The sequence below is a fragment of the Semicossyphus pulcher genome, unplaced genomic scaffold, assembly GCF_022749685.1.
Source record: "Semicossyphus pulcher isolate SPU_LCO1_2020_fin unplaced genomic scaffold, fSemPul1.0.p SCAF_10, whole genome shotgun sequence".
Classification (NCBI taxonomy): Eukaryota; Metazoa; Chordata; class Actinopteri; order Labriformes; family Labridae; genus Semicossyphus; species Semicossyphus pulcher.
The window spans coordinates 12,280,478-12,294,634 of record NW_027211604.1 but is presented as its reverse complement, the minus strand read 5'-3'; the positions used below and the strand labels follow the sequence as shown (position 1 = coordinate 12,294,634).

General features: G+C 41.0%; 3 protein-coding genes across 4 annotated transcripts; all 3 read left to right on the top strand.

The window, feature by feature from the left end:
- The first annotated feature begins 1,067 nt into the window (after nt 1-1,067).
- pigs (phosphatidylinositol glycan anchor biosynthesis, class S) lies at nt 1,068-6,169 on the top strand. Its single transcript, XM_069673342.1, has 12 exons — nt 1,068-1,099; nt 1,898-2,037; nt 2,134-2,245; nt 2,340-2,429; nt 2,543-2,634; nt 2,901-3,141; nt 3,227-3,369; nt 3,455-3,569; nt 3,689-3,834; nt 3,950-4,050; nt 4,131-4,341; nt 5,118-6,169. The coding sequence occupies exons 1-12, from the start codon at nt 1,081-1,083 to the stop codon at nt 5,394-5,396; spliced, it is 1,689 nt and encodes a 562-aa protein (XP_069529443.1). The 5' UTR covers nt 1,068-1,080; the 3' UTR covers nt 5,397-6,169.
- Nucleotides 6,170-6,746: 577 nt separating this feature from the next.
- Nucleotides 6,747-10,661, top strand: LOC138604560 (serine/arginine-rich splicing factor 1B-like). 2 transcript variants are annotated; one of them, XR_011309296.1, is made up of 5 exons: nt 6,747-7,182; nt 8,449-8,654; nt 8,735-8,907; nt 9,090-9,755; nt 10,084-10,661. XR_011309296.1 is itself a non-coding variant. In XM_069676496.1 (4 exons), exons 1-4 carry the CDS (start codon nt 6,989-6,991, stop codon nt 9,279-9,281), a joined length of 765 nt encoding a protein of 254 aa, XP_069532597.1. In that variant the 5' UTR covers nt 6,747-6,988; the 3' UTR covers nt 9,282-10,661. The 2 variants fall into 2 exon arrangements, 1 of the variants encoding a protein (XP_069532597.1); XM_069676496.1 differs by having other exon boundaries at nt 9,090-10,661.
- A 1,637-nt stretch (nt 10,662-12,298) lies between these two features.
- On the top strand, nt 12,299-14,145 carry dynll2b (dynein, light chain, LC8-type 2b). The gene is made up of 3 exons (XM_069672186.1): nt 12,299-12,389; nt 13,119-13,263; nt 13,348-14,145. Exons 2-3 carry the CDS (start codon nt 13,132-13,134, stop codon nt 13,483-13,485), a joined length of 270 nt encoding a protein of 89 aa, XP_069528287.1. The 5' UTR covers nt 12,299-12,389; nt 13,119-13,131; the 3' UTR covers nt 13,486-14,145.
- The last annotated feature ends 12 nt before the right edge of the window (nt 14,146-14,157 follow it).

Below are 14,157 nucleotides of genomic sequence, written 5' to 3'. Positions count from 1 at the left end.
TAGAATCACCCCCTTAAATTGTAAGGCCTCCTGTGGGGTAACACCGGACAACTGATTGTTTTATCAGTGGCTCAAAGGCTCAATCAGAATGTCATCCGGACAATTCTTTTATCAGCTTAATCAATCAAAGTGAAAGAGCAGTGCGTGCAAGCACTGAGGTGCCCTTGAGCAACGCCTTAAACCCCCAGCTGCTCCAGTAAAGCTGCTCAGAGACGACAGAGAAACTGAAGTTGCCTCTGAAATATACAGCATTTCTCTCTATAACACCTCTCAAGGTGAGTGCAGGTGAAGAAAATATAAGAATTAAATGTTTTTTTATGCTGTCTAGTTTTGTTTATGTACATTCATATAGAGTCCTGAGAAAAAATAATGATGCACCTAATTATATTGCACTTTTCAAACCAAAGTTACAAAGATCTTAATAAAAAAAAAATTGAATTAAGACCAATTACATAAAACGCACGATGCAACTATCCAAATTGTTTAAAAAAAAAAAAATGTAATAATAAGTACCCCCATGGTAGAACATCTGATTAGTTATGCAGTCTATTCTATAGACTATAAGGTGTCTCATATTTTTATTCTTCTTTCGAAAAGTGGGCAAAAAACGCTGCCCAGTATAATACAGACCGATATGTAATCACTACAACATTCAAAACATGTACACCAAACATTTGAAATGAGGTTTAAAAAATGATACATTAATAATGTAAGCCACCTCAAGGGGCGCTGTTAAACAAAATATCTGAACATACGGATGCAACTATCTCACATTGCGTTTGAGTGCTTAATTTATTCACCGTGTTGGCCGGTGGTTATTGTCCCTTACTGCGTCTCAAGCTAGCCCTCAATCTTCGTTGGTTTTATACAGTCTATGGGTTAGAAGCGGAAAGACAGGTGTATATCACAAGTCTTTTTTAGGTGCATTCAATAAAATTCTATCTTCGTATCTGGATGCTGGGTTATTTTTGTTTTTACAACCACGTGAATCGGCCGATTCGTTGCTTTTTCTCGGTCACGTGATCTACGACCGGATGAATTAAACAAAAACAAACGCACCCATTCACTTTACTGACAGCAATGGCTACCACGGAAGTGGGTGAGTTGATTCAGAACTGAATCTATATAAATCAATTCCTTGTAATATATTTTATGTAGCATTAGAGCAGGTTAAAGGAGGTTTGTTGGAGCATATTTTTCATGTTTAACGGTTGTAGCGACGCTTGTACGTTTCTGGTGTTTTCTCCATCTTAGGAGCCTCTGTGGCTAACAGCGAGCTAATCATAGCCTCAGCAGCAGCTACAGAAATGATGCCCGATCTGAAGAAACTGCTGTTTGATTTCCCATTGAGTTGTGTCTCTTGTTTTTAATATTCAATTGAATTATTTATTTAGAGTTCCTAAATATCCCATAGTAGAGCAAAAAACCATTTATCCCCTAATAGTGTATTTTCCCAGCTATAAAACCAAGCCAGGTGCTGCACATGGTGTGTTTTGACCAATTTAAGTTGTCTGTATGTGTTGATAATTTAATAAACTATGGGGTGGGTTTGCCATCTAGCACATAGCTCAATCTTTTATAGATTAAACTGATTTTTGTTTAACATGATCTAATCAGTGTTCTCCAGTTAGGTGTCAGTCAGGCCATGTAGGTGTAAATCATGTTGATAAAATCCTCCTATGGTACATGTACCTTTTGATATTGTGATAATAATATGTACATCTTGATGAAACAATCCTGCACAGTGCATTTCAAAATGGCTCACTATGGCCTATAGCCTATGGGGCAGCAACCACATCATAAACAACATGACACAATCTGTGAAGCTTTCAGGTGTGTATCATCTCGAGTAATGCACTGAGGCTTATCTGTCTCCCTGTTTCTGTCTGTCTCTCAGAGCGCAGGCGTGGCCAGCTCGCTGCTCTGTCCATAGCAGCAGTGGTCATCATCGTGGGAGTCCCTCTGTGGTGGCGAACAACTGAAACATACCGAGCCTGGTTGCCTGTCAGTCAGATAAAAGAGCTGGATAATCTGCAGGTTTGTGTGTGTTCTTGCTTTTAATTACATATCCCTATCTTGTTGTCCATTGTGTAATTTTAAAAGTGTCTCTCTCTTTATTCTTTTCTGTTGTAGCTGCAGTTGAGTGCTGACGTTGAGGTTGTGTTTGCACGGGGGACTGTGACGCCAGAGCAGCAGAAGAAAGTCCCTCTAATGCAGACGCAGGATGATGAACACATAGTAGATGGTGATTAATTAAGACCGTCTGTCCGACATCTTATGGTTCCAAAAATATAAGTACAACAAGGTAAATCTCATCTCAAATTCTTCTTTCTTTCCAGAGAACACGTCTTTGAGGTACAGATATGAGACAAAGTACCGCACAGCTACAATCATGGAGGAGGATGCTCTGAACCAGCCCACTGCTGCAGGTGAGATGCTGCCTGCCTGTCAGATCTAGTTTCCAAATATTCAGATGATCACATTTTGTCTCTGTGAGACGGCAGATAGTAATATCTCTCTCTCTCTTGTTCTTCTTTTTCAGAGGCAGATCTGTCCCTGCACACGCTCAGTGAGAGTCCCTGTGGTTCTTTAGTTGTGTATGTGATCCCAGAGTCGTCTTCACTGCTGCCTGAGGTTCTTATCTTATCTTATTGTTTTGATTTTTAATAGAAATCTAGCTTTTAAATGTGATATTTTAGCTTCTCTTTCTAATTCTTTATTATCTTGTCCACTGAAGAAGACCTATCTAAAATCATCATTACTGCTGAGCGTCTTACTTCTAATTAAGTAAATTCAACACATTCTTGCACAGCTTGTAAACAGGATTATGAGTCATTTGTGTCACTCTGTATTAGAAGACAATACAATACCCTAAACCAGCCTGTACCTTCATGCTGCAGGATGTAGACGTTTATATCGGTCAGCGACGCACAGCCCTGCTGCGCATCGGTGCCCAGATGAGAGTGGGCAGGACCCTGGAGCAATTACTGGCTCACCTGGAGCCTCGCATCAAGCAGGTGCTGCAGGTGATGTCTTTTAGCCACACCGACATCACCGCTGCCCTCAGCGACCGAGTCCGCCTCAGCCCCGGCAACAAAGAGAGCATTGCTGACAGCATGAGGGCCTTTAAATCCAGTCCAGGTCAGTGTTTGTTTCAGCACAGCTATAAAGTGAACCAACTTCTGTTTCAGTGAAAATCATTCCTTTTTTCTGATCTTCTCTTTAGGTTATGAAATTACCTTCAGTCTGCTGAACCCAGACCCAAAGTCACACCGGCTGCACTGGGACATCGAGGGCGCCGTGCAGACCTACATCCAACCTTTGCTGACAAAACTGGCCCCGCTGGCCAACTTCAGCATTGACTCTCAGGTAGAGAGTCCACATCTTACAGCACCCACATCACAATGACAAGATGCTCAGCTAGCGTATGTTAACAAATATATTCTCCTCACAGACATTATACTACACCATGCTCGGCGTCAACCCGCGCTTTGACAGCAGCCGTGACGGCTACACACTCAACTCTGACAGCCTTGCGCATGTCATCAACCCTGTGGAGGCAAGACTCGGTAAAAGGAAACACGTGCTGAATGTTTTTATAAATGCCACATGTAGGAACGTGATTTAGTTTCTGGTGTGTTCATATTAAACTTCTTTTATTAATTAATTTATTTCTTGCAATTTTGAGGCTCAAATGCGGCATCATCCAACCCGGTGCTGAATTTTCTTCTGTACGTCCCGGATGCCGCCCATTCACCCCTTTACATCCATGACCGTCAGAAACAGGAAGTGACTTCTAATGCGTTTCACTCTCCTCGATGGGGTGGGATCATGGTAAGATAATATAATATAAATATGTTGTAAAGGAGTAATAATGTCTAACCTTTGCAGTGTTTTTCTCTTAATTTGGTGTGTTGGTTACTAAATGTCTCTTACCATATTTACTCAGGTCTATAATGTTAATGGTTTTTATGGACCAGAGACAGAGTTCCCTGTAGGCATCAACATCAACATGGCCAAAGTCATGGGAGTCTTCCTTGCACAGCTTCGGTAAGTGGACACCTACAATGCGACAGGTATTGCTTTCTCCTGTAGACACACGCTCACCTTCCTGTTCCGTGTCCTGGCAGACTGCTGCTGGGTGTGCAGACATCGACCCCTCCGCCTGGCTTCCTGATGGCCCCGTGCGGCAGCACAGGACTGGCTGATTGGGAGCTGGATCGGCTCATGTGGAGTCGCAGTGTGGAAAATGTTGCAACAGCAACGACCACCATCACCTCGCTGGCACAGCTGCTGGACCAGATAGGAAACATTGTTATCAATGACAACATTGCCGAACAGGTAGGATGCACACACAGTGGCACTAAATGGTGGCTGTGTCTATTTGTGTGCACATATAAGTCTGTATAAAACTATTAAGAATCTTACCAAAGATCATGCACTCTTGTGTTCACTTCCTATGAATGTATTTAAAGTTACAAGTACCCCTCATGCACACCAATTTAATTTCAGCAAATACACATTTTATCCAATCAAAGGATCAAGATTTCACGTTCAAGATTCAAGCAAGGATGCACATCTCTGGCTGTGTAGAGCTGTGTTCAAGGGCATAATAAAAAAGCATTTGACTAGCATGGCTCAAGACCTGTGATAATCTGTATTCATCTTAGACTTGTTGAGCGACTCAAATAGGTCTGACGTTGTGCTCATTTACAGCTGTCCGCGGTCAGAGCTTAGTAGGTGGTAAGATTTGGAACGTCATCTTCTTGCATAGCTTAGCTAAAATATCAACCAAACAAACGGCTAAAAGCATGGATGAGATTGATTCAATGAACACGTTGTTGTAAGTTGACTTACAGTTACCTTTTCCATTATTAATCAACATTGCAGTTTATGGTCAGCACCGTACACCCTGGCCATATTTTGTGATCAATGTGAAAAATGTTAACTGCTACTGCCAGATAGGAAACATGCTACATTTTGCAATCAAAACAAAAGGATCAAAGTGCCAACATTAGTATTTGAAAAGACTCTATTTAAGTACTAAAAAAAACGTATCTTTTTCCTATAATTGCTTTAGTATTGATCAGCCTGTGCTCGTTCTTTATGTCACTCAGGTTTCCAGCGCAGTCACGTCCCTGCAGCTGGCTGTGGCAGAGTTAGAGGCGGGGAACCTCGGCTTTGCTCTGCAGTACAGTAAAGAAGCCATCTTGGCTTCAGAAAGAGCCTTCTTTGACCCGTCCCTCCTCCACCTCCTCTACTTTCCTGATGACCAGAAGTTTGCCATCTATATACCTCTCTTCCTGCCCATGTGTGTGCCTATCCTGCTGTCGCTGCTGAAAATCGTGTCTGAGGTGAGGAAGCAACGCCAAGAGAAGAAGACCAAGAAGGACTGAGGGACACTTGAAGAGGAGATGTGTTTAACATGTGGTCTGAACGAAAAAAATGCATTATGAGCAAACAGTTTTTGTCAGTGGCCTTGACTTCAGGTACAAGCATGAAGAAAGACTCTTTTGCAGCATCGGGGTGTGGGGTTTTCAAAACAGTCGTATGATTTTTATTGTTTCATGTATTAAGTTATTGTCATTTTAAGACTAATGAATGGTTGCTATGGCTGTCTGACACGGTATGCTGGGAAGCTTGAATTGTTGTAAATGTGTACAAGTTTTATATTTGAATTCCACTTCCATTCTAAGTTATTTACAAATAAAGACTTGCGTTGTAATTTATATTTTTTGTATTTGGTAAGTATCTGATTTTAAATTATTTTTATTTTAATGTGGGAGGCAATCTCTATGAAACAACTGACTCCCATTTTTTGCTTATGTCCTTGCAAATATTAGATGAACAAAATTACATAAACACAAGATGTACTTAAAACCTTTTCCCGGCAAATGCATGTTACAGTCTTCATTAAGTTGTTTTTAAGTCTTTTTGCAAGACAAATTAAACCACTGACTGTCTTTTGATGCTGGCTTGAAATCAGATTCCAATAAATCCTGTGATTCAGATTCATTCACACTTTTATTTGTGTTAAAGATGGAAATGGCAAAGAGGATGATATGGATATGATAGATACAGATACTGTAGAGAAAACAACCAAACCTCCACCTCAATAAATGTTCTTTTTTTGTTCATATTACATAATTTTCGTTGTTTTCCCAGTTTGGAATTGTTGATGTTAAAATTATAATGAATTATCCTCCGCTGATTAAAATAATTTTCAGACAATTAAAAACTCCCGAACAGCTCCTTAAATTGGGATTAATTTGGCAACTGTTGTTTCGGAATTAGAGAGAGTTTTCTGACGTTGACAAATTAATACATGTATTCATAACAAGTAGACTAGACTACTGCAATAGTCTACCCACCTGCCTCCCAAAATCAGCTGTCCAGCGTCTACAATTAATTAAAAATGCAGCTGCACAAATTCTCACCAGAACTAAAAAGTTTGAACACATCGCACTTGTTCTTAGATCCCTACACTGGCTCCCCATTAAAACACGAATTGATTTTAAAATGGTCCTACTTGTGTACAAAGCTTTAAATGGCTTATATATGACAGACATGCAAAAGAGGGCCCCAACACTGAACTTTAAAAGCAGATTAAAAACCTTACTGCTATATAAATAAAATTTGACTTGACTTTTCAGCTTAGCTCACACGGTAGAGGATGTGCGTCACTCTCCCGCGCAGCAGGGGGCGCTGTGCTCTGCTTTAAAGCTCGTTGTGATCCAACAGTTCCCTGAAGCAGAGCGCATTGTTGGTGGAAGTAGTCGCTGCTTGTAACTTTTAGCTAGCTGTTGTTAATTTAATTGTTTGAACATCCATTCTGACCATTTTTAGCTTAAGTCAAATAGTCGACGCGTAATTCACCGACCGTATCTTAAATTCAGTTGCCTGCTAAAGGGTATTTTAATCGTTTTCCCGCGCGGTGGAGACCTGAGGTGTGCTAACTTCCTGAACTGTTAGCTCGTTTTGTGCCAACATGTCTGGCGGAGGAATGATGCGAGGACCACCAGGGAGTAACGACTGTCGGATATACGTTGGAAATCTTCCTCCTGACATCCGCTCAAAAGACGTGGAAGACTTGTTTTACAAGTATGGAGCCATTCGTGATATTGATCTGAAGAACCGGAGAGCTGGACCCCCGTTTGCCTTTGTGCAGTTCGAGGACCCGAGGTGACCCGCAGAGCTCCCCCACGTTCACTTAGGTCCCCATTGTTGCACCCAAACCTGCTTTCATGAGATATAAACACTCATGCAAATGGAAACATGCACTCAAGTGCTCGTAATAATGTAGAAACAAATCTTACCTATATATAGGTTACAGTGTTTAACTGTTTAGGAAAGGAGCTAGTCTTTTCTTTGGTAATTTTGGCGGCAGTAGTTTGTGGTGCTATTGCATGGTATTAAATTACACTGAGAGGTGTTTCAATATAAAATCATCCCACAGGCTGTCGTAGAATACATTTGTTTTAGCCAGGTAAGTGAAAGTTATGCCGCACCCAAACCTGTTTTCAGGACACGTTTAATGTAGCTGTAACCTGGAAAACCAGTTCGCAGGTAAACCACACGTGGGACGCAAGCGTTTCAAACTGAAATACTACTAAATACATCCCTGAGTTGATAGACCGGAAACGAATTTGCAACCATTAAGAATGTGATCTTGATCCAGGTCAGTTGTCTGGTTCTAGCTTCTCGAATGTGTTTTTCTACGTTTTCCTGTTTTGCATTAGTTCATCCAATATCTTCGAATTTTTGACTTTCTGGTTAGTCAAAAAGGCACATGGTGAAAATGAAACTAACTGTTCTGTTCTATTCAGTCAATTGAGACAACACATGACAGATTAGTCTTCATTGAATTGATCAAAGCAGACATTACAAACGAATGTATCATGCTGGACTCTGGACTCTTGTTCCACTAGCTGTATTACAAATGTCTTTCTTTGACCAAGACTCTACAGGACTAGTCTTGTCAAACCACCTTGAATCAGCCTTGCAATGTAAAATGTTTTAGTCTCAAATTATACAATTTTATAGTTTAAAGGAGAAATCCATTAACCCACCAAAAAACCGATGGTAAAGGGCTTCCCAAATGGGCCTTATTCAACTCAAGAAAGAAAAGAAGGGTGCCATTGACTGCAGGAAAGTGAGCAAAATTGATCTGCTCAATATTTCCACAAATACAGGAATTTGATGACAAGGAACACAAAATGACTACTTTGGATTGCAGTGTTTAACTTTTGATGTCATTCCTAGCCTGATTATACCTGTGCATACTGGACATATTCTCTATCCTAATTAATTATAAATGTTTGCATGCTTTGTTTTTTTTTTAACCCCGGTAGTGTTAAGATAACATTTTGCAACCAAACTTAAACCAGTAGGCTTGATTAATGTCCTGAGTCCAAGGGATTGATGATTGCTTCTTGTTGGATCTCACAGGGATTCCGAGGATGCTGTTCAGGGACGTGACGGTTATGACTATGACGGCTACCGCCTGCGTGTCGAGTTTCCTAGAAGTGGAAGGGGAGGAGGAGGAGGAGGAGGCGGTGGTGGTGGTGGCGGCGGCGGCGGCGGTGCAATGGGCCCCCCGAGGGGAAGGCATGGACCCCCTTCCCGACGCTCTGAGTACAGGCTTCTTGTTTCAGGTGAGTGGCGCGTGCCTCCCTGTATCTTAACCCAAGTCAATTGTTAAATGTTTGACACTGACACCAGCTTTTTCCATCAGGCCTTCCTCCCAGTGGAAGCTGGCAGGACCTGAAGGATCACATGCGAGAGGCAGGTGATGTATGTTATGCGGACGTGTATCGTGATGGCACCGGGGTGGTGGAGTTTGACCGCAAAGAAGACATGAGCTACGCTGTCCGTAAATTGGATAATACCAAGTTTCGCTCCCATGAGGTACGTAAAGGGTTACAGCCTCAGGCTAGCTTTGATACGGAATGGCTCCGGGACTACATGCTTGAATTGAAAGGTTTCTCAAATGAAGAAAGCAGGACACAGTATCATGGCTAATATGGTTCTAACTGAGTCCCTTGTAGTGGCTTACATGTGGTAATTGATGTTCTGTTTTGTGTGTTTAGGGAGAAACGGCCTACATTCGCGTGAAGACGGACGGCCCTCGCAGCCCCAGCTACGGTCGTTCCCGCTCTCGTAGCCGCAGTCGCAGCCGAAGCAAGAGCCCGTCACGCGGCTACTCCCCTCGTCGTGGTGGCAGAGGATCTCCACGTTACTCTCCCCGGCGTTCCCGCTCCCGCTCTCGCTCCCGCACCTAGATTCGACTGAACTAAAGCAAAGAGTGCCTCAGAGCCGGAGAGGAAATCGTCACATCAGTTAACAAGTCCTGTGTACTATCCACGGATCATGTCATGTGTTACCTCTTTTCTCTGACTTCTTTTGGGTTCCCCGTTTCCCCTGCTTTTGTTGCAGTTTTGTTTTAAGTTTTCATTTTTACAGAAAAGATAAGTGTGGTCTGTTTGCATGGCTCAGTTTCACGCTCATTCTTTCTTTTTTTTCCCCTGCTAACCACCTCTCCAGCTTCCCTCTTTTTTTCTTCCACTGATTGTCCTCATTGTATGCTTTATGTTTGAAAAAAAAAAAGCTTACTTCCTTTTAAACATATACTACTGTCCTTTGACCTTCTTGTGTGTCTCTCTGTAGAGATCAGAGGAACAGGATAGGATTGGAACAGAGGAAACAGTTCATATTAGGATTAACAGGAGGAGGAGGAGTCAAATATGGCACCAATGGTATGATTGCTGTGCCCTGTCAACTGTGAAATCTGCATTATAAGGCTGTCAAGTTTCTTTTTGTAAACTTGACAATAGTGTTGTTAAATGTTTTCAGTTGTAACAAGTTTGTATTTGGAGACCCAAAGTTTGTTGTTTTTTTTGTTTCTTTTCTTCATCTTTTAGTATCCAAAGTAAAACTTTTTTGGGATTGATTATAGATGGTGTTCCTTTTTCACCTCAAAGTAAAGTCCCTGGTAGATGCATTTATTGACATTTTCTTTAAGTATTCTCTGAAGGTGTGTTTCTAACTTGCCTCCTTCTCTTTGGTTCTGCTGGTATTCTGAAGGTTTGGACTGGGCTCAGTGCCTCACCATTCCGGAGCCGGATCAGGATTCAGGATCAGATCAGGATTAGGCTTAGGCTTCAGGATGGATTCAGGAAGCAGGAGCGTGGGAACATTTTACTGGGAGAGGATCCCGACCCACCGGCTCTGTCCACAAAACCCCATCAAACCGGAAATAATGTAGTTAAATATTCAAACTAAATTGGCTTTCAAATAATCCAAATTATTTTTTCAAATTTTGTTTGAGGCCTCAGAGACTGAATATCCGACGTCACCGCGACAAGCAATTACTTTTCAGATTTTTGTTTTTTTAAATTATGAATAAAATCAGCGAAGCTCAGCGCAAAACCAGGAGGAGGGCTGGGAGGTGCAGGATGGATCCACACGCTTAAGGAAAGTGGTAAATAGTGGAAATCTATTTACAGTGGAGGAGGGAGGGAAGAGGGAGGACCGGGAGGCAACAAGGAAATGTCACTTTAATGTGGTTTGTATTCTTTCTTAGGATGATTTCTGATTTTTGTCAAGTATAGTCTCCAGCATTTAAAAGCTTTATTCTCTTTTAATAAAACTTTCAATAACAATCCTTGAATTTTTGTTTTTCTTTCACTGTGTTCTTTTCCCCCCGAAGGCTGCAAATAACACCTATGAACATCCACAACGTTTCCCTCACAGATTTTTTACAGTTATATTCCATCCATCCATTATCTATACTGCTTATCCTGTTCAGGGTCGCGGAGGGGCTGGAGCCTATCCCAGCTATGGCACCCTGGACTGGTCACCAGTCAATCACAGGGCTGACACATAGAGACAGACAACCTTTCGCACTCACACCCACACCTGTGGTAAATTTAGAGTCACCAAATAACCTTACAAGCATGTCTTTGAACTGTGGGAGAACGCCTGAGACCCTGGGGGGAACCTACGCATGCACGGGGAGAACATGCAAACTCTGCACAGAAAGGCCAACTTTGTCCAAACCGGGGTTTGCACCGGTAACCTAGCTGTGAGGCAACAGTGCTAACCATCTCACCACCGTGCAGCCCTCAGTCATATTTTAAACCAAATTAAAATACACAGCTTGGAAAAGTTATTCATGTCTCAGTTATAAAAAAAGCCAAATTGCTTCATTCAAAATTCTTAGACTCATAGCTCTGTGTTTCAAAATCCAGACTATGAGTAAGAAAAGAATGTTTCCAATAAATCCCCAACTGGACAAGGGTGGACTTTAGTTTAGATTTAACAAAGAGGTTGCATGAGGTTATGTTCTTTGCATACTGGGCTAAGATTGATTCATTTATTGTTATGTAAATTTACACTAGAGCCATCTACACATCACAAACTTCAGCAGAATATTGAGGAAAAAAGGTTTGTAGTGTCAAACTCTCCATGTGATTTATTAAACATCCATGTAACTTACAATAAGCACGGTTTTGAGTGGAGATAAAATTTAATTTTTAATTTTTATTAAATTATAGATAAATTATTTGAAGAGCAGCATCATTGACTTTACTTTGCATAAAATTCTAATTCTTGACTTTTAGTGTTTTCAGATGTAAACCAAGGCTTCATAAAAGCTACAATATTTTTAAAGTTTCCTCAGTAAGCTTTAAACCAGGGTCATAAACCAGTCTCAGCAATTTCAGCGTAACAGACACCAATATTTATGAAAAGATGTGAATGAAAAAAAAAAATTATATAAAAAAATAAAAAAGGAGTAAACATTCATTCATGTTTTAGGTAAATAGATTGTGTATAAGTGTATACCTTGTTTTGTTGTTTAATAAACAGTGATTTAGTGGAGAATTCAGATAGGTGAATTGTGAGATCTTTGAGTACTTCATACATTTCTGCTTCCTGTTTGAATAAAAATAGCTTTGGATATAACAATGGCGTCCTTAAAAAAATCTGAAAATCTTTATTTTTTAAAGCAGTTAGCTCTTCATTGTGTCTTCCATTCATAATCTCGGGGCCTGTTTTATCTACATTTAAATGCGTTGCAAGCGCTCTTAGTTATTCGGATCAATACTATCGATCAACCACCGGTCATCTGCCTCGATCACGCCCTCTGAAGGAAAGGTGGGGGGGCTGTGGGTGAAAATGGTGCATTCTGGGGGGAAATAAGATGCAGGCAGCTGTCCGCAAGTGAAAAACGCCGTCACCAGGGTGGAGGCTTCGCTCCAGCCAATCAGAGAGCAGATGTGATGTGGAGGGCGGGGCTGGGACGCACGCTTTCCTTTCATAAATGAACGAAAAACTGTGCAGCTGCCCGTTACGCACGCTTCTGAACATTCATACTTAATTGAAAGACGGTAAGAGTTTGATTTATGTATGGTAGTGTGTATCGCTGCATTTTATGCTAATTCAACCTGAGCTTTGTAAACAGGTGAGGGTGAATACTGAGGCTTCTGTTGTGTGCATGCTAATCTCGCCTGTGTCTCTTGTGTTTGACCTGATGGGCTGTACGAGTGCTCCTTACACTATTGGATTTGTTTGCACACATGACGAGCTGGATTATTGCTAGAAGTCACTTGTTAAAAGGAAGAACTGGAAGTAGTAACAGTAACGGCAAACCAAAGTTACAATGCTGTCAGCTGCACAGTGTAGGTGCATCTTTTTCATTCATGTCTCTAAATAATGATGTCATGATACTGTGATACTTGCAAACAGGACTTATTGTGTCCGTTTCCCAAACCATTATCACAGTTTTATCTATTATACTGCACAAAGTGTGATGCAGAGCAACCGTGCTTCAGTGAACATCTGACAGACTTTTCTCAAAGTTATTCAGATGACTTCCTGCTTCATGAGGCCTCCTGTCCACTCAATGGTTTGGATAATGTGCCATAAAACATTTAGCTCTCATTTGTAAATCATGCAAATCCTATCTTTATCATGCAAAAAAGTAAGCCCATAACAGCCAAGTGACTATTTGTTTCTATAAGCAAATGGTAGCCATGTTTTAGCCCTGGAGATGGTGAGTCTCAGTGAAACTAGAGATAACTGAGTGGAAAATGTCAATGTTTCTTTCTCCTCTACAGTCCAAAAGCCAACATGACTGACAAGAAGGCAGTGATAAAAAATGCTGACATGTCTGATGAAATGCAGCAGGATGCAGTGGACTGTGCCATGCAGGCTATGGAAAAGTACAACATTGAGAAGGATATCGCTGCCTATGTCAAAAAGGTACAGTAGATCAGTTTTAAATGAGTCGTAAAATTGTTGCATTCATGTCTATGATGTGCTAATTATTTTTTGTCTCCCCTGCAGGAGTTTGACAAAAAGTACAACCCCACATGGCATTGCATTGTTGGGAGGAACTTTGGCAGCTATGTGACGCACGAGACGAAGCATTTCATCTACTTCTATCTGGGCCAAGTGGCAATTCTACTGTTCAAGTCAGGCTGAGAGTTAAAAACGTGCTGTGCTAAAACTACTTTTAATTCAGCCCTTAATATTTTGTGCCACGCTGTACATTTGCTGCCACCTTTCTGCAGACATGCTCACCTCCTGGTTTCCTGCTTGCTTTAGCCAGATATTGTTTGCAACCTCCAACACTACCACAGTCGGTGGATGCTCTTAGTCATGCCTGGACTGGTGATGTGCCGTTCATAGAGTGCAAATGTAAAACTTTCCATTCCAGCCCTTAGTCAGCATTTGCTCACCTGACAGACTCGCCATGATTCATAATTTCTATTCTTTTTGCTGTGCTTTGATGCACAAACCTTGTACATTTTTTCATATGGATATGTTGTATAATAACTTATTTTTCATGGAATTAAAATAAGCAACAGAGTTTTTGTTAAAATGCCTTTTAATTTTCAGTGTCTACTGATATTGAATAGAAATGCCAAGGCTGTTGCTTATAGTTAATAAAGAATATGACCTGCTGAGAGATGTAAGGTTTTGTACATGCTTTAACATTCCTGTTTCCACTTCAGTTGTGAATATTTACAGTGTTACTGTTTCATATTTCTGGAATGTAATTTAGTATGCAGTTCGGTATTGTGATATTTCAACATGTTGAGCACAAAACAACTTTGAGAAAGTAAATTGGTTCAAAATGTGTGTTTACTGTGT

Coding starts and splice junctions, on each gene's coding strand:
- dynll2b (XM_069672186.1), top strand. CDS start 13,132: ATGACTGACAAGAAGGCAGTGATAAAAAATGCTGACATGTCTGATGAA. Junction 13,264..13,347: donor TCGCTGCCTATGTCAAAAAG/GTACAGTAGATC, acceptor TCTCCCCTGCAG/GAGTTTGACAAAAAGTACAA.
- LOC138604560 (XM_069676496.1), top strand. CDS start 6,989: ATGTCTGGCGGAGGAATGATGCGAGGACCACCAGGGAGTAACGACTGT. Junction 7,183..8,448: donor GTGCAGTTCGAGGACCCGAG/GTGACCCGCAGA, acceptor TGGATCTCACAG/GGATTCCGAGGATGCTGTTC. Junction 8,655..8,734: donor GTACAGGCTTCTTGTTTCAG/GTGAGTGGCGCG, acceptor TTTTTCCATCAG/GCCTTCCTCCCAGTGGAAGC.
- pigs (XM_069673342.1), top strand. Junction 3,142..3,226: donor GGCCTTTAAATCCAGTCCAG/GTCAGTGTTTGT, acceptor TCTTCTCTTTAG/GTTATGAAATTACCTTCAGT. Junction 3,370..3,454: donor ACTTCAGCATTGACTCTCAG/GTAGAGAGTCCA, acceptor TTCTCCTCACAG/ACATTATACTACACCATGCT.